Source organism: Palaemon carinicauda, chromosome 13, assembly GCF_036898095.1.
Source record: "Palaemon carinicauda isolate YSFRI2023 chromosome 13, ASM3689809v2, whole genome shotgun sequence".
Lineage (NCBI taxonomy): Eukaryota > Metazoa > Arthropoda > Malacostraca > Decapoda > Palaemonidae > Palaemon > Palaemon carinicauda.
Genome location: NC_090737.1, coordinates 32,712,427 through 32,736,116, shown reverse-complemented (window position 1 = coordinate 32,736,116; position 23,690 = coordinate 32,712,427). Strand labels below are relative to the sequence as shown.

General features: G+C 41.1%; 1 protein-coding gene across 1 annotated transcript; it reads right to left on the bottom strand.

Annotated features, from left to right (window-relative positions):
* Positions 1-9,637: 9,637 nt before the first annotated feature.
* Positions 9,638-22,571, bottom strand: LOC137651493 (spidroin-1-like). The gene is made up of 9 exons (XM_068384719.1): positions 22,560-22,571; positions 22,063-22,197; positions 20,761-20,895; positions 20,087-20,221; positions 12,342-12,422; positions 11,492-11,602; positions 10,871-10,990; positions 10,070-10,177; positions 9,638-9,781 (listed from the first exon to the last, which is right to left on the bottom strand). Exons 1-9 carry the CDS (start codon positions 22,569-22,571, stop codon positions 9,638-9,640), a joined length of 981 nt encoding a protein of 326 aa, XP_068240820.1.
* Between the last annotated feature and the right edge of the window lie 1,119 nt (positions 22,572-23,690).

The following is a 23,690-nucleotide window of genomic DNA, read 5'->3' as shown; positions in this document are numbered from 1 at the left end:
AAGTTCATTATTTTAGGCAGTAAATTTTTTATTAGAATGTTATATCAAATAACAACAAGTGGGTCTATACAACATAATTATGATTTGGAATCACTGCCGAGAACATTATACAGATTAATCGATGGTGAATTACTTTCAAACAAAATGCCTCGATCCCTATAACAGCTCTAGAAACAGACTCTGCCATATCCTACACTTCACGCCTTAAGGATAGCCTCCACCTTACAAGGGTGATTTTTGCCAATTTTTTTTTCTTTGCTAAAAGTCTTCCTTTTGCCTATCAGAAGGCCGTGATATGTGTAGAATTCATCTCCAGCCTCTATAATGCCCCCTCTGGTCATCAACGCCCCCCTTATGTTGATAGTAAAAATACGAAATATCATTAGTAATTGTCTAATTTTTATAGTTTACCCCTTAAAAACTGTTCAAAGTCGTTTTCTCATATCAGTGTTATCAAAGAAAATGGGCTCAGGGGTGACTATGATTTTATATCCAATATTTCTGTCATCAGACAAAAATCGTAATTTCTCGTTTTTTCTTTTTCGGGAGAGGGGTGTATTTCTTTGCTTGTCCTGCTCTTATGCCTTAAGTAATATGATATTTAGATGTTTTAGGCCATCAAGTGACACAATACCTACAAAAACACAGAAGGTTTTTTTCCCTAAATCGAGATTTTAATTTTTGGTGAATATTTATTTCTAGGTATCCCTCCATCACCAGCCGGGCTTTCACTAAAGTTATTGCTCGTTTTTTTCTTGCTGTGTGCTTATTTACTGTTCGATTTTGATAAAACTTTGTGTGCTTGTTCCAGGTGGATAAACAAACATAATAACAGAGCGAATTTCAATTCAAGACAGTAGTTTCTCACTGGTCACCAAATAACTTTTAAGTCGCTAGCTCCGATTTTCATATTTTTATTCATAAAATCCTTTATTTTCCCTGTAGGATGATAAAACTTACAGAGGATATGCCTTATTATAGTGCTAATGCTTAAGAATCACTCTCTTTCAATATATATATATATATATATATATATATATATATATATACTTTGTGTATATATATATATATATATATATATATATATATATATATATATATATATATATATATATATATTTATATATATTTAAACATATATATATATATATATTTATATTTATATATATATATATATATATATATATATATATATATATATATATATATATATATACATACATTATTACACCTTCCACATTATTGTAATTATATATTGTATATAGTTTGCCTGACTGTTTTCCCCTGTATACCACTTTCCTTTTTCCTTTCCCAGAAACTTGTTTGCCTTGTTTTACACTCCTTGTTCTTACTTGCTCCTCCCATCCTAAATTTCTTTGATGCCTAAATGTAATTTTGAATCAGTCTCCACTCAGCAACTAAACCAAGGACTTTAGTGTACGGAAGGGAACCAGTCCCCTTTATTGTAATGTATTTTTAACATAAGTATAAGTGATATTGATGTAAGGGTTTAATAACTAATTGTGCTTTTGTTTCAAGTGTTCTCAATTTCCAGTGTGATTACTTTTCGAGACGTGGTTGTCGTTTGCCATTTGTCGTTTGTCATTTGTCATTTGTCATTTGTCATTTGTCCTATTGTGTCATTCCTGTCCATTATGACCTTTTTGGTCCTTTTATATGGACTTTAAGTTTAATTGTAATGTTTTGTAAATAATTTTTGCATTATATTTAAATCTTCTTTGATCGTATTCTCATTCAAATACCTTTATTTTGTAATATTATGGTCCATTGAACCCACCTGCTAAAATGGTAAATTACCCTTCTCTCTCATAACTGGAATAATATTATGGGGGCCTGTCCGGTATCTTTTTGCTAAACTTCTGGGTATGTAATAATGGGCAACCTCGTTAAGAATCTGTTGTTTGTTTATGTAGTTGGTGATTCGTTATTCAACCTTACGTGATATAAACATCCTGAGTTATAGTTAGTTAGGTGACTGTTTTTGTGTTTGCTAGACCAATGAAGAAAATTTTTAGGGGACAGAAGGTGGCCACTTCTGTTTTAGTAAATGACTGCTGGTAACCTTGTTATGGTTTTCCCCCCTCCTCTCATAACCAAGACACGGTGTGCGGTTAAAAAGTTAATCTGTCGTACCATTGTTAAAAATTAATTTCTCTCGAATCATTCGTGACTTTCACGTGCTTATAGTCTTTCCCTGGGTCCTTAGATATCAGTCTCTTGCGTTATTCATTTTCTGTAAAGTGTAATGAATCTTGTTAACGCCTCAGCATATGTGTGTGAAGTTACCGTTCTAATCAAAGTGTAGTAAGTTACGGTTGTTAGCTGAGCGACAGTGCTTCCTTTTGACTTCATTTTGGTTTGAACCGGGAGTAAAATACTTTCAGTGCGTCCTTATTTATTCTCATTTTCCCGTATCTAAAATGTTTTGTGTATAAATATTTGTATAATCTGTTACTATTTATGTGTGGTTTATGGTTTTATGCGTGGTCAATGCTTAACCAAGTTCTCTCCAATTTAAGAATTGTAAAACTAATTCAGGTGATTATATTGTTCTTGAAGTTTCTTTTTAATTTTCACAATGGCGAAGTTTGATGCTCAAAAGTTTGTGGCGGATCCTTCCTCTGAATTGCATACCCATACCGATGCTAGGAAGTCTGAATTAATGGAAGTATCTAGGCATTTAGACCTTGAGGTACGTTCTAGTATGCGTAGGTTTGACATTAGGAAATTGATAATTGCTCACTATATGTGTATTGGAACCTTGGGTGACGAAGCTAGGTAGCATCTTGTTCTAGAAACCCCTTCCCTTACAATTGAACAAAAGCTAGGGTTTGGATCTTGCAGTTGAGCGTGAAAAAACTCAGTTACCTTTAAGACAGGAAGAGTTAGCTTTGCAAGCCGCTGAAAAGAGACGTGAATTTTTGAAATGGAGAAAGAAAAAGAAAGAGAAAAGTTTGAAAGGGAGAAAGCTAAATTAGAATTAGAAGCTAGTTTAACTTTCAAGGTGGAACAAGAGAGGGCTTCAATCAATCTTCAGAATAGGCAAATGGAACAAGAGTTATCTCCCTTTGACCTGACTAAAATTATAAAGTTAGTTCCCTTATTCACAGAGTATGATCCAGAGGATAATTTCCGGGTATTTGAGGAAACCGCTAATCACCTTAATTGGCCTGCTGAACAGTGGGTATGGCTCCTTAAACCTAAATTGTCAGGTAAAGCTGCTCAGGTTGTTAGGCATCTGGATGATACTAAGGATTATAACCAGGTTAAGAAAGCAATCTTAGATGCATTTTCCATAACAGAGGAAGGATATAGACAAGCTTTTCGTAACCTATGTAAATCAAATATCCAAACTTGCTACTGACAAGCTTAGAGCTTCTAAGAGATGGCTTAAGTATGCTGAAGTAACTTCTTTTGAAGAACTGATGAATTTAATGGTTCTTGAAGAATTTAAAAGGAAACTTCCCATTAATGTAATGCTCTATATTGAAGATAGGTAGAAGGAAGATTTACTAAAGGCTGCTTCCTTTGCCGACACTTATTCCTTAATACATAAGTCCATTTCTAATAAAAGAGCTGAGGTTTTTGTAAAACCAGTTTCAGGGAAATCCTAGATTCGGATGATAATCCCAAAGGTTCTGATAATCATAAATGTAGTTATTGTAAGAAAGAAGGACATACTATTCCTAATTGTAAAGACCCTAAATGTAAAGGATCTGAAAACTACCGTAATGTTTTTATGAAACCCAACGTAAAATTTTCATCCTCCCAGAGTAAACCTGTTTCGCATGTGCAAGCAAATGTACCAGATGTGTTTGATGATTTTAAGTCTGAAGTATAATAGCGTTGGGGGAGAAAGAACAGAAGTCTAAGGTCCCTATATTACAAGATGCTGGATCTGCTTTAACTTTGTTGCATAGTAAGGCTTTACCTAATATTGAGAATAATCTAACTGGTGAGAAGGTGGTTGTAACTTTGAAGTAAATAGTGATTTCTTAGCTAAGGTAATGTCTAGAGATAAACTAATAGCTGCCCAGAGGTTAGATGAATCTTTATCCTGTTTGCATGTTGAAGCTGTTGATATAAAATCTTTGAATAAATCTCCTTTTTATCATCATAATGGTATCCTAATGCGTTTTTACCGTCCTTCTAACTATTCAAATCTTGATACCTGGGGTGAGAAATACCAAGTTGTTGTTCCTTCTTCAGTACACACTCATATAATGGAAATTGCATATGATGGACCAGGTGGTCATTTGGGACAATACAAAACTCACTATAGAATACTTGATAAGTTCTATTGGCCTAATTTGAGGAAAGACGTAGGAGATTTCATTAAAGACATGTCATGTATGCCAAATAGCTGGCAAACCTAACCAAGTAATTCCTAAAGCCCCTTTACAGCCTATATTAGTTCCACAAGAGCCCTTTGAGAAATTAGTCATAGACTGTCATGGACCCTTGCCCAAGACGAAAGGTGGTAACCAATATTTATTTACTCTTATGTGTCCCAGTACTCGTTTTCCAGAGGTCATTCCACTTATGAATATATCTGGCAAAAATATTGCTAAACACCTTTGAAGTTTCTTTACTACTTACGGGATCCCCAAGGATATCCAAACTGATCGTGGTTCCAACTTTACAAGTAAACTCTTTTTCAGAAATCCTTAAGGAATTGAATATAGTAGGGTGAGGGAATTTTGGACACCTTTTTAGTAACCTTTGTACAACATCTATATTAATTATTTATGACCAAATACCAAACATGTTTTCAAGAGAGGGAGGTCTCATCTATAAAAATGGCTTGTTTCATAATCATCAAAGAATTAGAAATTCTCGTATTACAGTAATAAAAAAAATATCTTAGACGCGAGGCAATTTTGGACAGCGAGGCAGTTTTGGACACGTCTGTATCTCCGTTAAGCGCCAACGCTCAGTTGGGCAAACTATGACAATTCGTGGTCCCTATCAATATAAATATGCTAGAAAAAATTATAGACTTACATAAATTTTTGTGTCCGTAATCCAAGATTGTCCAATTTTGCCTCGCCAAGAAAAAAGTGAGAAGTTTGCCTGTCCAATTTTGCCTGACCATGGTTTTGAAAACCGTCCAATTTTGCCTTACTATATGAATATGTAAATCAAACTTAGTATTCGAGCACACAAATATACTTTTTATCTATATATATGCATATATGTAATCATAAAAATTCAAAATAAGACATAAGGGGTGCAGTAAAAGGGGTGTCTGCCCAAGGTGACACCCTAAAAGTGAGTGACACCCTTAGAGTTACATTAAAAAAAAAAAAAAAAGTTTCTTTCTAGCTCAATGGTTATGATATGATTTTCAAAATGTTATTTAATACTGGGGAGACTCTTAACCCTGGATAGGTACGGTGGGTCGTTTGCGACCCCGAGCGTCAAAAAAAAACAGGTTTTTCTCACGTGACTCACCCCTGTGACTGAATTTGTGGGTGATCGACCTGCAGGAGGTGTCTCCCCTACACGCTCTAGTAGTGTCCAGATGTGCATTGCTGTAGCTGTACTCCTTCCCCGATTTCTGAGACGCGTCGGGGTCGTTCGCGTCCGAGTTTACCCTTCTGAGGTAGTTTGCATAATTATCAAAGTTATTACGTATTATGAAATTGTCGTAGAATGGTGCAACTTGTATAGGTTATCAGTTGTGGAAAGTCTTGGTGGATTGTTTGGCTACCATGTGCATGTTTTTTTTTTTAGTTAAAATGTCGTTCATCACCACGAGGACCATTTTACCGCGAGTGCCCCTTTTTCATTTTTTTTCATTTTTTTGCCAAGTCATTTTTCCGTAAGATATTGCCAAATAGTGTCGTAAAACTTTTGCTTGTTTAGTGTTGGAAAGTGTGTCTAGATGATCTGGCTACCCATGCGTGATTTTGTTTTTGTCAGATACGACGTAGTTATTGGTATATTGGGTATTTAACTGCGGTTGCCAATTTCTGTTTTTTTTTCAATATTTGTAAAAATTTACTACGTAGTAAGGAATTGCCGTATATTATTGATTTTTTTTTCATGTTTATGTGTTAGAAAGTGTGCCTTGATGGTTGGGCTAACACGTGCATGTCTTTTTTTTTTTTATCTGAGATGCCGTATATTAGAATGTTGGGCATTTTTCCGCGAGTGCCCCTTTTTATTTGTTTTGCATTTTTTTGCTTAGTCATGTTACCGTAAGGAATTGGCAAGTAGTGTCGCAAAACTTATATTTTTATAGTGTTGGAAAGTGTTTCTAGATGATCTGGCTACCCATGCCTATTTTTTTTTTAGCCAGATATGGCGTATATATAAGTATGTGTTCGATTTTCCTGTGATTGCCATTTTTTCGTTTTTTCCCATTTCTTTCAAAATTACTACGTACTAAGGAACTATCACAGAGTAATATTTTATTTATATGTTTATTTGTCGGAAAATATGCCTTGATGGTTTGCCTAGCACGTGGCTGAAATTTTTTTTTTCTGAAATGCCGTATATTAGAATGGCCATTTTTCCACGAGTGCCCCTTTTTATTTGTTTTGCATTTTTTTGCTTAGTCATGTTACCGTAAGGAATTGGCAAGTAGTGTCGCAAAACTTATATTTTTATAGTGTTGGAAAGTGTTTCTAGATGATCTGGCCACCCATGCCTATCTTTTTTTTAGCCAGATATGGCGTATATATAGGTATGTGTTCGATTTTCCGGTGATTGCCATTTTTTCGTTTTTTCCCAATTCTTTCAAAATTACTACGTACTAAGGAACTATCACAGAGTAATGATTCCTCTAGATGTTTATTTGTCGGAAAATTTTGTTTACTTTTTTTTTTATTGAATATCATCAAATTTTTTTAGCTAAAATATTGTTTTACATTTTTTTTTTTCGATTTTATTTCCCTTCAAAAAAAAAATTTTTGGGTCAGAATTTTAATTTTATAGTCGTAAAATAATCGACAATTATCCAGCAACCCACCATACAATTTTTATGCATATCCAATAATAATTAGATTAGTAAATAACACCTTGAAATTGACATACCCTTCCTACATTTCAAGTGGCAGATTAGGGAGTCTGAGTCAGTGTGGTTGGCGGCCATTTTGTGGACATATCCGAAGCGTAAGCTGCCCTATCTATATATATTCTTGTTCCCTATAGAATTTGTGATATTTTGGTATATTTTTACCTGCATAAATATCATATTATATATTAAATATATGTATTTTTTTACGAAATTTCCAAGTACTCAAAAAATTACCTTTAGATATGGCCCCTGATATAAATGTAATTTACAAAATAATGAAGATTTTTTTACATATTTCAATTTTAGGATAACATATGTTTATTCCCTAAAAAAATTAGCCACTTCCTATTTCATTTGGGTACCCAAAAAAATTCATGAAATTTGGACAATTTTTTTTGGCCAAAAAAAGTTACCCTTTTTTTCTCATTTCAGATCTTCACCTCCATGGGTCTGACTTCATCCAAAATACATCAAGATGTGTCCTAAACATTCAAGAATCAATTCCTAAAAGGATTTGTGTATATATGTATAAACTTTTTTTTTATGAATTTTTATGTCAGGTCTTTTTTTTTTCTACTTAATTTTTTAAAATATTTATAATAAATAGTTTTTCTGCAGATGAGTAGTATTTATCTTTACAGTTGTTTTAAGCATTCATTGAAGTTTTTTTTGGCAAAAGAAAAAAGGAGGTTACTGCAAAAACTGATTTTTCAAGAATTTTTTTTGGCGTCGGGGTCGTTCGCGTCCGAGTATACCCTTAAAGGGGTGTCCGAGGACCGTACCTATCCAGGGTTAAAGCTGTTGACACTCGGGGTGAAACCTTCAAGAAGATTGACCAAAATATGGTAACATCCTTGAGAGGGGTGTCAACCCAAATGTTAGAAATATCTAAAAAACTCTACTATATACATTGTTCCTATAATAATTCACATATCACAATGAAAATTTCAGGAATTGAAATAGGATATATTTTCACCGTTCCTGCTAATTTCCATGTTGATAACTGTCATGTTGCCTTTTTGATATGGTGGTAAATGGAGCAACATTAGAGTGAACAGCATGATAGATACATCAAAGAGGGGCGAAGCTGATCCCATAAACAATATTCGTCCTAAGTTGTACTTATCCATTTTATTCTTATCATTGTTACCTCATACTATGAACGAGCCATCAAAGAGGTACTTTTATCTACAAAAGAAAGGAATACAATCGAAGATTTAAGAAAAAAAGATGAAATGAAGAAAAATAAAAGGGAAAACACAAAGAGAGATAGAAACATGCCGAATCATGGAAATACAAAGCATCCAAATATCTCTCGATTCTTTAAGAAAAAATGTCTGCAAACACTAACGTAAATACAAAAAAATCTAAATTGACCAGGGTAATAAATAGTGATAATTGAACTGCTAGGATAGTCTCAATCGTGAATGATAAGGATTTATTTATACCTAAAATAAAAGAAATAAAAAATAAATTCAAATTATTTTGGAAGATATTAAGGATCATCCATTATTTTGCATTGGTAGAGCAACTAAAGGATTTTTAGAGGAAGAAAGAGGCTAAGTGACTCGCCTTGAGCTAGATGCTTGAAGCCACGGCCCACATATCATCATCATCATCTCCCACGCCTATTGACGCAAAGGGCCTCAATTAGATTTCGCTTGTCGTCTCTATCTTCAGCTTTTAATTCAATACTTCTCGAATCACAATATCTTACTTCATGCTTTATAATCCTGAGTCTTCCAACTCTTCTAGTGCCTTGTGAAAGCCAGTTTAAATATCTCTCTCTGCTGCTGCTGCTCCTTGCCCTTTTCCTCCGACTAATGTTGCTGCTCGTCCTTCTTCTTCTGCTGCTGCTGCTGAGGAGAAGTCAGACTTGTTCTTTCTGAATTTGTCCACCTGATGAAGAAACAGTACAAGTGAATCTTCATCAGGTAACAATGCATGCTAGACCAAGTCAGACATCTTCCCTATGCTGTTTTTGTTACTGCTGCTGCTACTGCTGCTGCTCCTTGTCCTTTTCCTCAAACTAATGTTGCTGCTCGTCCTCCTCCTTCTGCTGCTGCTGCTGAGAAGTCAGACTTGTTCTTTATGCATTTGTCCACCTAATGAAGAAACAGTACAAGTGAATCTTCATCAGGTAACAAAGCATGCTAGAACAAGTCAGACATCTTCCCTATGCTGCTTTTGTTACTGCTGCTGCTACTGCTGCTGCTCCTTGTCCTTTTCCTCCTACTAATGTTGCTGCTCGTCCTCCTTCTTCTTCTTCTGCTGCTGCTGAGGAGAAGTCAGACTTTTTCTTTCTACATTTGTCCATCTAATGAAGAATCAGTACAAGTGAATCTTCATCAGGTAACAAAGCATGCTAGACCAAGTCAGGACTTCTTCCCTCTGCTGCTTTTGTTACTGCTGCTGCTTCTTGTCCTTTTCCTCCTACTAATGTTGCTGCTCGTCCTCCTTCTTCTTCTGCTGCTGCTGCTGAGAAGAAGAAGTCAGACTTGTTCTCTCTGCATTTGTCCACCTGATGAAGAAACAGTACAAGTGAATCTTCATCAGGTAACAAAGAATGCTAGACCAAGTCGGACATCTTCCCTATGCTGCTTTTGTTACTGCTGCTGCTACTGCTGCTGCTACTTTTCCTTTTCCTCCTACTAATGTTGCTGCTCGTCCTCCTTCTTCTTCTGCTGCTGCTGCTGAGAAGAAGAAGTCAGACTTGTTCTTTCTACATTTGTCCACCTAATGAAGAAGCAGTACAAGTGAATCTTCATCAGGTAACAAAGCATGCTAGACCAAGTCAGACATCTTCCCTCTGCTGCTTTTGTTACTGCTGCTGCTCCTTGTCCTTTTCCTCCTACTAATGTTGCTGCTCGTCCTCCTTCTTCTTCTGCTGCTGCTGAGGAGAAGTCAGACTTGTTCTTTCTACATTTGTCCAGCTAATGAAGAATCAGTACAAGTGAATCTTCATCAGGTAACAAAGCATGCTAGACCAAGTCAGGACTTCTTCCATTCTGCTGCTTTTGTTACTGCTGCTGCTCCTTGTCCTTTTCCTCCTACTAATGTTGCTGCTCGTCCTCCTTCTTCTTCTGCTGCTGGTGCTGAGAAGTCAGACTTGTTCTTTCTACATTTGTCCACCTAATGAAGAATCAGTACAAGTGAATCTTCATCAGGTAACAAAGCATGCTAGACCAAGTCAGGACTTCTTCCATTCTGCTGCTTTTGTTACTGCTGCTGCTCCTTGTCCTTTTCCTCCTACTAATGTTGCTGCTCGTCCTCCTTCTTCTTCTGCTGCTGGTGCTGAGAAGAAGAAGTCAGACTTGTTCTTTCTACATTTGTCCACCTAATGAAGAAGCAGTACAAGTGAATCTTCATCAGGTAACAAAGTATGCTAGACCAAGTCAGACATCTTCCCTCTGCTGCTTTTGTTACTGCTGCTGCTCCTTGTCCTTTTCCTCAAACTAATGTTGCTGCTCGTCCTCCTCCTTCTTCTTCTGCTGCTGCTGAGGAGAAGTCAGACTTGTTCTTTCTACATTTGTCCACCTAATGAAGAATCAGTACAAGTGAATCTTCATCAGGTAACAAAGCATGCTAGACCAAGTCAGGACTTCTTCCATTCTGCTGCTTTTGTTACTGCTGCTGCTCCTTGTCCTTTTCCTCCTACTAATGTTGCTGCTCGTCCTCCTTCTTCTTCTGCTGCTGGTGCTGAGAAGTCAGACTTGTTCTTTCTACATTTGTCCACCTAATGAAGAATCAGTACAAGTGAATCTTCATCGGGTAACAAAGCATGCTAGACCAAGTCAGACATCTTCCTTATGCTGCTTTTTTTACTGCTGCTGCTACTGCTGCTGCTCCTTGTCCTTTTCCTCCTACTAATGTTGCTGCTCGTCCTCCTTCTTCTTCTGCTGCTGGTGCTGAGAAGTAAGACTTGTTCTTTCTACATTTGTCCACCTAATGAAGAATCAGTACAAGTGAATCTTCATCAGGTAACAAAGCATGCTAGACCAAGTCAGACATCTTCCCTCTGCTACTTTTGTTACTGCTGCTGCTCCTTGTTCTTTTCCTCCTACTAATGTTGCTGCTCATCCTCCTTCTTCTTCTGCTGCTGCTACTGAGGAGAAGTCAGACTTGTTCTTTCTGCATTTGTCCACCTGATGAAGAAACAGTACAGGTGAATCTTCATCAGGTAACAAAGCATGCTAGACCAAGTCAGACATCTTCCCTCTGCTGCTTTTGTTACTGCTGCTGCTACTGCTGCTGCTCCTTGTCCCTTTCCTCTTACTAATGTTGCTGCTCATCCTCCTTCTTCTTCTTCTGCGGCTGCTGAGAAGAAGTCAGACTTGTTCTTTCTGGATTTGTCCATCCGATGAAGAAACAGTACAGGTGAATCTTCATCAGGTAACAAAGCATGCTAGACCAAGTCAGACATCTTCCCTGTGCTGCTTTTGTTACTGCTGCTGCTCCTTGTCCTTTTCCTCCTACTAATGTTGCTGCTCGTCCTCCTTCTTCTTCTTCTGCTGCTGCTGAGGAGAAGTCAGACTTGTTCTTTCTACATTTGTCCACCTAATGAAGAATCAGTACAAGTGAATCTTCATCAGGTAACAAAGCATGCCAGACCAAGTAAGACTTCTTCTCTCAGCTGCTGCTGCTCCTTGTCCTTTTCCTCCCACTAATGTTGCTGCTCGTCCTCCTTCTTCTTCTTCTGCTGCTGCTGCTGCTGCTGCTGCTGCTGAGAAGAAGTCAGACTTGTTCTTTCTGCATTTGTCCACCTGAAGAAGAAACAGTACATGTGAATCTTCATCGGGTAACAAAGCATGCTAGACCAAGTCAGATTTCCTCCCTCTGCTGCTTTTCTTACTGCTACTGCTGCTCCTTGTCATTTTCCTCCTACTAATGTTGCTGTTCGTTCTCTTTCTCCTGCTGCTGCTGAGGAGAAGTCAGACTTATTCTGCCTGCATTTGTCCATCTGATGAAGAAACAGTACAAGTGAATCTTCATCAGTTAACAAAGCATGCTAGACGAGGTCAGATTTCTTCCCTCTGTTGCTTTTGTTACTGCTGCTGTTGCCACTGCTCCTTGTCCTTTTCCTCCTACTAATGTTGCTGCTCGTCATTTTTCTGCTGCTGTTGCTGAGAAGTCAGACTAGTTCTTTCTGTATTTGTCACCTGATGAAGAAACAGTACAAGTGAATCTTAATCAGGTAACAAAGCATGGTAGACCAAGTAAGAATTCTTCTCTCTGCTGCTTTTGTTATTGCTGCTGCTGGTGCTGGTGCTGCTGCTCCTTGTCCTTTTCTTCCTACCAATGTTAATGCTGGTCCTCCTTCTTCTTCTTCTGCTGCTGCTGAGAAGAAGTCAGACTTGTTCTTTCTGCATTTGTCCACCTGATGAAGAAACAGTACAAGTGAATGTTCATTAGGTAACAAAGCATGCTAGAACAAGTCAGACTTCTTCCCTCTGCTGCTTTTGTTACTGCTGCTGCTGCTGCTGCTCCTTGTCCTTTTCCTCCTACCAATGTTGCTGCTGGTCCTCCTTCTTCTTCTTCTGCTGCTGCTGCTGAGGAGGAGTCAGACTTGTTCTTTCTACATTTGTCCACCTGATGAAGAAACAGTACAAGTGAATCTTCATCAGGTAACAAAGCATGCTAGACCAAGTCAAGATTTCTTCCCTCTGCTGCTTTTGTTACTCCTGCTGCTGTTGGTGCTGCTGCTGCTGCTGCTCCTTGTCCTTTTCCTCCTACTAATGTTGCTGCTCGTCCTCCTTCTTCTTCTGCTGCTGCTGCTGAGGAGAAGTCAGACTTGTTCTTTCTACGTTTGTCCACCTGATGAAGAAACAGTACAAGTGAATCTTCATCAGGTAACAAAGCATGCTAGACCAAGTCAAGACTTCTTCACTCTGCTGTTTTGATACTCCTGCTGCTGTTGCTGCTGCTGCTGCTCCTTGTCCTTTTCCTCCTACTAATGTTGCAGCTCGTCCTCCTTCTTCTTCTGCTGCTGCTGCTGAGGAGAAGTCAGACTTGTTCTTTCTACATTTGTCCATCTGGTGAAGAAACAGTACAGGTGAATCTTCATCAGGTAACAAAGCATGCTAGACCAAGTCAGACATGTTCCCTATGCTGCTTTTGTTACTGCTGCTGCTACTGCTGCTGCTGCTGCTCCTTTTCCTTTTCCTCCTACTAATGTTGCTGCTCGTCCTCCTTCTTCTTCTGCTGCTGCTGCTGAGAAGAAGTCAGACTTGTTCTTTCTGCATTTGTCCACCTGATGAAGAAACAGTACAAGTGAATCTTCATCAGGTAACAAAGCATGCTAGACCAAGTCAGACTTCTTCTCTCTGCTGCTGCTGCTGCTCCTTGTCCTTTTTCTCCTACCAATGTTGCTGCTGGTCCTCCTTCTTCTTCTTCTTCTGCTGCTGCTGAGGAGAAGAAGTCAGACTTGTTCTTTGTGCATTTGTCCACCTGATGAAGAAACAGTACAGGTGAATCTTCATCAGGTAACAAAGCATGCTAGACCAAGTCAGACTTCTTCTCTCTGCTGCTGCTGCTCCTTGTCCTTTTCCTCCGACTAATGTTCCTGCTCGTCCTCCTTCTTCTGCTGCTGCTGCTGCTGCTGTTGAGAAGTCAGACTTGTTCTTTCTACATTTGGCCACCTGATGAAGAAACAGTACAGGTGAATCTTCATCAGGTAACAAAGCATGCTAGACCAAGTCAGACATCTTCCCTATGCTACTTTTGTTACTGCTGCTGCTACTGCTCCTGCTGCTGAGAAGAAGAAGTCAGACTTGTTTTTTCTGCATCTGTCCACCTGATGAAGAAACAGTACAGGTGAATCTTCATCAGGTAACAAAGCATGCTAGACCAAGTCAGACTTCTTCTCTCTGCTGCTGCTGCTCCTTGTCCTTTTCCTCCGACTAATGTTCCTGCTCGTCCTCCTTCTTCTGCTGCTGCTGCTGCTGAGAAGTCAGACTTGTTCTTTCTACATTTGTTCACCTGATGCAGAAACAGTACAGGTGAATCTTCATCAGGTAACAAAGCATGCTGACCAAGTCAGACATCTTCCCTCTGCTGCTTTTGTTACTGCTGCTGCTTCTTGTCCTTTTCCTCCTACTAATGTTGCTGCTCGTCCTCCTTCTTCTTCTGCTATTGCTGCTGAGGAGAAGTCAGACTTGTTCTTTCTGCATTTGTCCATCCGATGAAGAAACAGTACAGGTGAATCTTCATCAGGTAACAAAGCATGCTAGACCAAGTCCGACATCTTCCCTGTGCTGCTTTTGTTACTGCTGCTGCTACTGCTGCTGCTCCTTGTCCTTTTCCTCCTACTAATGTTGCTGCTCATCCTCCTTCTTCTTCTTCTGCTGCTGCTGAGAAAAAGTCAGACTTGTTCTTTCTGCATTTGTCCACCCGATGAAGAAACAGTACAGGTGAATCTTCATCAGGTAACAAAGCATGCTAGACCAAGTCAGACATCTTCCCTGTGCAGCTTTTGTTACTGCTGCTGCTCCTTGTCCTTTTCCTCCTACTAATGTTGCTGCTCGTCCTCCTTCTTCTTCTTCTGCTGCTGCTGAGGAGAAGTCAGACTTGTTCTCTTCATCAGGTAACAAAGCATGCCAGACCAAGTCAGACTTCTTCTCTCAGCTGCTGCTGCTCCTTGTCCTTTTCCTCCCACTAATGTTGCTGCTCGTCCTCCTCCTTCTTCTGCTGCTGCTGCTGCTGCTGCTGCTGCTGAGAAGAAGTCAGACTTGTTCTTTCTGCATTTGTCCACCTGAAGAAGAAACAGTACATGTGAATCTTCATCGGGTAACAAAGCATGCTAGACTAAGTCAGATTTCCTCCCTCTGCTGCTTTTCTTACTGCTACTGCTGCTCCTTGTCATTTTCCTCCTACTAATGTTGCTGTTCGTTCTTTTCTCCTGCTGCTGCTGAGGAGAAGTCAGACTTATTCTGCCTGCATTAGTCCATCTGATGAAGAAACAGTACAAGTGAATCTTCATCAGTTAACAAAGCATGTTAGGCGAGGTCAGATTTCTTTCCTCTGCTGCTTTTGTTACTGCTGCTGTTGCCACTGCTCCTTGTCCTTTTCCTCCTACTAATGTTGCTGCTCGTCCTTTTTCTGCTGCTGTTGCTGAGAAGTCAGACTAGTTCTTTCTGTATTTGTCACCTGATGAAGAAACAGTACAAGTGAATCTTAATCAGGTAACAAAGCATGCTAGACCAAGTAAGAATTCTTCCCTCTGCTGCTTTTGTTATTGTTGCTGCTGGTGCTGGTGCTGTTGCTCGTTGTCCTTTTCCTCCTACCAATGTTGCTGCTGGTCCTCCTTCTTCTTCTTCTGCTGCTGCTGAGAAGAAGTCAGACTTGTTCTTTCTGCATTTGTCCACATGATGAAGAAACAGTACAAGTGAATTTTCATTAGGTAACAAAGCATGCTAGACCAAGTCAGACTTCTTCCCTCTGCTGCTTTTGTTACTGCTGCTGCTGCTGCTGCTGCTCCTTGTCCTTTTCCTCCTACCTATGTTGCTGCTGGTCCTCCTTCTTCTTCTTCTGCTGCTGCTGCTGAGGAGGAGTCAGACTTGTTCTTTCTACATTTGTCCACCTGATGAAGAAACAGTACAAGTGAATCTTCATCAGGTAACAAAGCATGCTAGACCAAGTCAAGATTTCTTCCCTATGCTGCTTTTGTTACTCCTGCTGCTGTTGGTGCTGCTGCTGCTGCTGCTCCTTGTCCTTTTCCTCCTACTAATGTTGCTGCTCGTCCTCCTTCTTCTTCTGCTGCTGCTGCTGAGGAGAAGTCAGACTTGTTCTTTCTACATTTGTCCACCTGATGAAGAAACAGTACAAGTGAATCTTCATCAGGTAACAAAGCATGCTAGACCAAGTCAAGACTTCTTCCCTCTGCTGTTTTGATACTCCTGCTGCTGTTGCTGCTGCTGCTGCTGCTGCACCTTGTCCTTTTCCTCCTACTAATGTTGCAGCTCGTCCTCCTTCTTCTTCTGCTGCTGCTGCTGAGGAGAAGTCAGACTTGTTCTTTCTACATTTGTCCATCTGGTGAAGAAACAGTACAGGTGAATCTTCATCAGGTAACAAAGCATGCTAGACCAAGTCAGACATGTTCCCTATGCTGCTTTTGTTACTGCTGCTGCTACTGCTGCTGCTGCTGCTCCTTTTCCTTTTCCTTTTCCTCCTACTAATGTTGCTGCTCGTCCTCCTTCTTCTTCTGCTGCTGCTGCTGCTGAGAAGAAGTCAGACTTGTTCTTTCTGCATTTGTCCACCTGATGAAGAAACAGTACAAGTGAATCTTCAGGTAACAAAGCATGCTAGACCAAGTCAGACATCTTCCCTCTGCTGCTTTTGTTACTGCTGCTGCTACTGCTGCTGCTGCTGAGAAGAAGAAGTCAGACTTGTTTTTTCTGCATTTGTCCACCTGATGAAGAAACAGTACAGGTGAATCTTCATCAGGTAACAAAGCAGTCTAGACCAAGTCAGACTTCTCTCTGCTGCTGCTGCTCCTTGTCCTTTTCCTCCTACCAATGTTGCTGCTGGTCCTCCTTCTTCTTCTTCTTCTGCTGCTGCTGAGGAGAAGAAGTCAGACTTGTTCTTTGTGCATTTGTCCACCTGATGAAGAAACAGTACAGGTGAATCTTCATCAGGTAACAAAGCATGCTAGACCAAGTCAGACTTCTTCTCTCTGTTGCTGCTGCTCCTTGTCCTTTTCCTCCGACTAATGTTCCTGCTCGTCCTCCTTCTTCTTCTGCTGCTGCTGCTGCTGAGAAGTCAGACTTGTTCTTTCTACATTTGTCCACCTGATGAAGAAACAGTACAGGTGAATCTTCATCAGGTAACAAAGCATGCTAGACCAAGTCAGACATCTTCCCTATGCTTCTTGTGTTACTGCTGCTGCTACTGCTCCTGCTGCTGAGAAGAAGAAGTCAGACTTGTTTTTTCTGCATTTGTCCACCTGATGAAGAAACAGTACAGGTGAATCTTCATCAGGTAACAAAGCATGCTAGACCAAGTCAGACTTCTCTCTGCTGCTGCTGCTCCTTGTCCTTTTCCTCCGACTAATGTTCCTGCTCGTCCTCCTTCTTCTGCTGCTGCTGCTGAGAAGTCAGACTTGTTCTTTCTACATTTGTTCACCTGATGAAGAAACAGTACAGGTGAATCTTCATCAGGTAACAAAGCATGCTAGACCAAGTCAGACATCTTCCCTATGCTACTTTTGTTACTGCTGCTGCTACTGCTCCTGCTGCTGAGAAGAAGAAGTCAGACTTGTTTTTTCTGCATTTGTCCACCTGATGAAGAAACAGTACAGGTGAATCTTCATCAGGTAACAAAGCATGCCAGACCAAGTCAGACTTCTTCTCTCAGCTGGGTGCTGCTCCTTGTCCTTTTCCTCCCACTAATGTTGCTGCTCGTCCTCCTTCTTCTTCTGCTGCTGCTGCTGCTGCTGCTGCTGCTGCTGCTGAGAAGAAGTCAGACTTGTTCTTTCTGCATTTGTCCACCTGAAGAAGAAACAGTACATGTGAATCTTCATCGGGTAACAAAGCATGCTAGACCAAGTCAGATTTCCTCCCTCTGCAGCTTTTCTTACTGCTACTGCTGCTCCTTGTCATTTCCCTCCTACTAATGTTGCTGTTCGTTCTTTTTCTCCTGCTGCTACTGAGGAGAAGTCAGACTTATTCTGCCTGCATTTGTCCATCTGATGAAGAAACAGTACAAATGAATCTTCATCAGTTAACAAAGCATGCTAGACGAGGTCAGATTTCTTCCCTCTGCTGCTTTTGTTACTGCTGCTGTTGCCACTGCTCCTTGTCCTTTTCCTCCTACTAATGTTGCTGCTCGTCCTTTTTCTGCTGCTGTTGCTGAGAAGTCAGACTAGTTCTTTCTGTATTTGTCACCTGATGAAGAAACAGTACAAGTGAATCTTAATCAGGTAACAAAGCATGCTAGACCAAGTAAGAATTCTTCCCTCTGCTGCTTTTGTTATTGCTGCTGCTGGTGCTGGTGCTGCTGCTCCTTGTCCTTTTCTTCCTACCAATGTTGCTGCTGGTCCTCCTTCTTCTTCTTCTTCTGCTGCTGCTGAGAAGAAGTCAGACTTGTTCTTTCTGCATTTGTCCACCTGATGAAGAAACAGTACAAGTGAATCTTAATCAGGTAACAAAGCATGCTAGACCAAGTCAGACTTCTTCCCTCTGCTGCTTTTGTTACTGCTGCTGCTGCTGCTGCTCCTTGTCCTTTTCCTCCTACCAATGTTGCTGCTGGTCCTCCTTCTTCTTCTTTTGCTGCTGCTGCTGAGGAGGAGTCAGACTTGTTCTTTCTACATTTGTCCACCTGATGAAGAAACAGTACAAGTGAATCTTCATCAGGTAACAAAGCATGCTAGACCAAGACAAGACTTCTTCCTTCTGCTGTTTTGATACTCCTGCTGCTGTTGCTGCTGCTGCTCCTTTTCCTTTTCCTCCTACTAATGTTGCAGCTCGTCCTCCTTCTTCTTTTGCTGCTGCTGCTGAGGAGAAGTCAGATTTGTTCTTTCTACATTTGTCCATCTGGGGAAGAAACAGTACAGGTAAATCTTCATCAGGTAACAAAGCATGCTAGACCAAGTCAAGACTTCTTCCCTCTGCTGTTTTGATACTCCTGCTGCTGTAGCTGCTGCTGCTCCTTTTCCTTTTCCTCCTACTAATGTTGCAGCTCGTCCTCCTTCTTCTTCTGCTGCTGCTGCTGAGGAGAAGTCAGACTTGTTCTTTCTACATTTGTCCATCTGGTGAAGAAACAGTACAGGTAAATCTTCATCAGGTAACAAAGCATGCTAGACCAAGTCAGACATGTTCCCTATGCTGCTTTTGTTACTGCTGCTGCTACTGCTGCTGCTGCTGCTCCTTTTCCTTTTCCTCAAACTAATGTTGCTGCTCGTCCTCCTTCTTCTTCTGCTGCTGCTGCTGAGGAGAAGTCACACTTGTTCTTTCTACATTTGTCCACCCAATGAAGAAGCATTACAAGTGAATCTTCATCAGGTAACAAAGCATGCTAGACCAAGTCAGACATCTTCCCTGTGCTGCTTTTGTTACTGCTGCTGCTCCTTATCCTTTTCCTCCTACTAATGTTGCTGCTCGTCCTCCTTCTTCTTCTGCTGCTGCTGAGGAGAAGTCAGATTTGTTCTTTCTACATTTGTCCACCTAATGAAGAATCAGTACAGGTGAATCTTCATCAGGTAACAAAGCATGCTAGACCAAGTAAGACATCTTCCCTATGCTGCTTTTGTTACTGCTGCTGCTACTGCTCCTACTGCTGAGAAGAAGAAGTCAGACTTGTTCTTTCTGCATTTGTCCACCTGATGAAGAAACAATACAAGTGAATCTTCATCAGGTAACAAAGCATGCTAGACCAAGTCAGACATCTTCCCTCTGCTGCTTTTGTTACTGCTGCTGCTCCTTATCCTTTTCCTCCTACTAATGTTGCTGCTCGTCTTCCTTCTTCTTCTGCTGCTGCTGAGGAGAAGTCAGATTTGTTCTTTCTACATTTGTCCACCTAATGAAGAATCAGTACAGGTGAATCTTCATCAGGTAACAAAGCATGCTAGACCAAGTCAGACTTCTTCCCTCTGCTGCTTTTGTTACTGCTGCTGCTGGTTCTGCTGCTGTTGCTCCTTGTCCTTTTCCTCTTACCAATGTTGCTGCTGGTCCTCCTTCTTTTTCTGCTGCTGCTGCTGAGGAGAAGAAGTCAGACTTGTTCTTTCTACATTTGTCCACCTGATGAAGAAACAGTACAAGTGAATGTTCATTAGGTAACAAAGCATGCTAGACCAAGTCAGACTTCTTCCCTCTGCTTCTTTTGTTACTGCTGCTGCTGGTTCTGCTGCTGTTGCTCCTTGTCCTTTTCCTCTTACCAATGTTGCTGCTGGTCCTCCTTCTTTTTCTGCTGCTGCTGCTGAGGAGAAGAAGTCAGACTTGTTCTTTCTGCATTTGTCCACCTGATGAAGAAACAGTACAAGTGAATCTTCATCAGGTAACAAGGCAGGCTAACCAAGTCAAGACTTCTTCCCTCTGCTGCTTATGTTACTCCTGCTGCTGTTGCTGGTGTTGCTGCTGCTGCTCCTTGTCCTTTTCTTCCTACTAATGTTGCTGTTCGTCCTCCCTCTTCTTCTGCTGCTGCTGCTGAGAAGAAGTCAGACTTGTTCTTTCTGCATTTGTCCACCTGATGAAGAAACAGTACAAGTGAATCTTCATCAGGTAACAAAGCATGCTAAACCAAGTCAAGACTTCTTCCCTCTGCTGCTTTTGTTACTCCTGCTGCTGTTGCTGCTGTTGCTGATCCTTGTCCTTTTCCTCCTACTAATGTTGCTGCTCGTCCTCCCTCTTCTTCTGCTGCTGCTGCTGCTGAGAAGAAGTCAGACTTGTTCTTTCTGCATTTGTCCACCTGATGAAGAAACAGTTCAAGTGAATCTTCATCAGGTAACAAAGCATGCTAAACCAAGTCAAGACTTCTTCCCTATGCTGCTTTTGTTACTCCTGCTGCTGTTGCTGGTGTTGCTGCTGCTGCTCCTTGTCCTTTTCCTCCTACCAATGTTGCTGGTGGTCCTCCTTCTTCTTCTTCTGCTGCTGCTGCTGAGGAGAAGTCAGACTTGTTCTTTCTACATTTGTCCACCTGATGAAGAAACAGTTCAAGTGAATCTTCATCAGGTAACAAGGCAGGCTAACCAAGTCAAGACTTCTTCCCTCTGCTGCTTATGTTACTCCTGCTGCTGTTGCTGGTGTTGCTGCTGCTGCTCCTTGTCCTTTTCCTCCTACTAATGTTGCAGCTCGTCCTCCCTCTTCTTCTGCTGCTGCTGCTGAGAAGAAGTCAGACTTGTTCTTTCTGCATTTGTCCAGCTGGTGAAGAAACAGTACAAGTGAATCTTCATCAGGTAACAAAGCATGCTAAACCAAGTCAAGACTTCTTCCCTCTGCTGCTTTTGTTACTCCTGCTGCAGTTGCTGCTGCTGCTGTTGCTGATCCTTGTCCTTTTCCTCCTACTAATGTTGCTGCTCGTCCTCCTTCTTCTTCTGCTGCTGCTGCTGAGGAGAAGTCAGACTTGTTCTTTCTACATTTGTCCATCTCATGAAGAAACAGTACAGGTGAATCTTCATCAGGTAACAAAGCATGCTAAACATAGTCAGACATGTTCCCTATGCTGCTTTTGTTACTGCTGCTGCTACTGCTGCTGCTGCTGCTGCTCCTTGTCCTTTTCCTCCTACTAATGTTGCTGCTCGTCCTCCTTCTTCTTCTGCTGCTGCTGCTGAGAAGAAGTCAGACTTGTTCTTTCTGCATTTGTCCACCTGATGAAGAAACAGTACAAGTGAATCTTCATCAGGTAACAAAGCATGCTAAACCTAGTCAAGACTTCTTCCCTCTGCTGCTTTTGTTACTCCTGCTGCTGTTGCTGCTGCTGCTGTTGCTGATCCTTGTCCTTTTCCTCCTACTAATGTTGCTGCTCGTCCTCCTTCTTCTTCTGCTGCTGCTGCTGAGGAGAAGTCAGACTTGTTCTTTCTACATTTGTCCATCTCATGAAGAAACAGTACAGGTGAATCTTCATCAGGTAACAAAGCATGCTAAACATAGTCAGACATGTTCTCTATGCTGCTTTTGTTACTGCTGCTGCTGCTCCTTGTTCTTTTCCTCCTACTAATGTTGCTGCTCGTCCTCCTTCTTCTTCTGCTGCTGCTGCTGCTGAGGAGAAGTCAGACTTGTTCTTTCTGCATATGTCCACCTGATGAAGAAACAGTACAAGTGAATCTTCATCAGGTAACAAAGCATGCTAGACCAAGTCAAGATTTCTTCCCTCTGCTGCTTCTGTTACTGCTGCTGCTCCTTGTCCTTTTCTTCCTACTAATGTTGCTGCCCGTCCTCCTTCTTCTTCTGCTGCTGCTGCTAAGAAGAAGTCAGACTTGTTTCTTCTGCATTTGTCCACCTGATGAAGAAACAGTATAGGTGAATCTTCATCAAGTAACAAAGCATGCTAGACCAAGTCAGACTTCTTCCCTCTGCTGCTTTTGTTACTCCTGTTGCTGTTGCTGCTGCCGCTGCTGCTGCTTCTTGTCCTTTTTCTCCTACTAATGTTGCTGCTCGTCCTCCTTCTTCTTCTTCTGCTGCTTCTGAGGAGAAGTCAGACTTGTTCTTTCTACATTTGTTCTTCTGATGAAGAAACAGTACAGGTGAATCTTCATCAGGTAACAAAGCATGCTAAACCAAGTCAGACATGTTCCCTATGCTGCTTTTGTTACTGCTGCTGCTACTGCTGCTGCTGCTGAGAAGAAGTCAGACTTGTTCTTTCTGCATTTGTCCACCTGATGAAGAAACAGTACAAGTGAATCTTCATCAGGTAACAAAGCATGCTAGACCAAGTCAGAATTTTCTCCTCCGCTGCTTTTGTTACTACTTCTGCTGTTACTGCGGCTGCTGCTGCTGCTGCTGCTGCTCCTTGTCCTTTTCCTCCTACTAATGTTGCTGCTCGTCCTCCTTCTTCTTCTGCTGCTGCTGCTGAGAAGTCAGACTACTTCTTCCTGCATTTTTCCACCTGATGAAGAAACAGTACAAGTGAATCTTCATCGGGTAACAAAGCATGCTAGACCAAGTCAGATTTCCTCCCTCTGTTGCTTTTGTTACTGCTGCTGCTGCTGCTGCTGCTGCGAAGAAATCAGACTTGTTCTTTCTGCATTTGTCCACCTGATGAAGAAACAGTACAGGTGAATCTTCATCAGGTAACAAAGAGTGCTAGACCAAGTCAGTCTTCTTCCCTCTGCTGCTTTTGTTACTGCTGTTGCTGCTGCTGCTGCTGCTGCTCCTTGTCCTTATCCTCCTACCAATGTTGCTGCTGGTCCTCTTTCTTCTTCTTCTTCTGCTGCTGCTGCTGCTGCTGCTGCTGCTGCTGAGAACAAGTCAGACTAGTTCTTTCTGCATTAGTCCACCTGATGAAGAAACGGTACAAGTGAATCTTCATCAGGTAACAAAGCATGCTAGACCAAGTGAGACTTCTTTTCTCTGCTGCTTTTGTTACTGCTGCTACTCCTTGTCCTTTTCCTCCTACTAATGTTGCTGCTCGTCCTCCTTCTTCTTCTTCTGGTGCTGCTGCTGAGGAAAAGTCAGACTTGTTCTTTCTTCATTTGTCCACCTGATGAAGAAACAGTACAGGTGAATCTTCATCAGGTAACAAAGCATGCTAGACCAAGTCAAGACTTCTTCCCTCTGCTGCTTTTGTTACTGCTGCTGCTCCTTGTCCTTTTCCTCCTACTAATGTTGCTGCTTGTCCTCCTTCTTTTTCTTCTGCTGCTGCTGCTGAGAAGTCAGACTTGTTCTTTCTGCATTTGTCCACCTGATGAAGAAACAGTACAAGTGAATCTTCATCAGGTAACAAAGCATGCTAGACCAAGTCAAGACTTCTTCCCTCTGCTGCTTTTGTTACTGCTGCTGCTCCTTGTCCTTTTCCTCTTACTAATGTTGCTGCTCGTCCTCCTTCTTCTTTTGCTGCTGCTGCTGAGAAGAAGTCAGACTTGTTCTTTCTGCATTTTTCCAACTGAAGAAGAAACAGTACAAGTGAATCTCCATAAGTTAACAAAGCAAACTAGACCAACTCAGATTTCATCCCTCTACTGCTTTTGTTACTGCTGCTGCTCCTTGTCCTTTTCTTC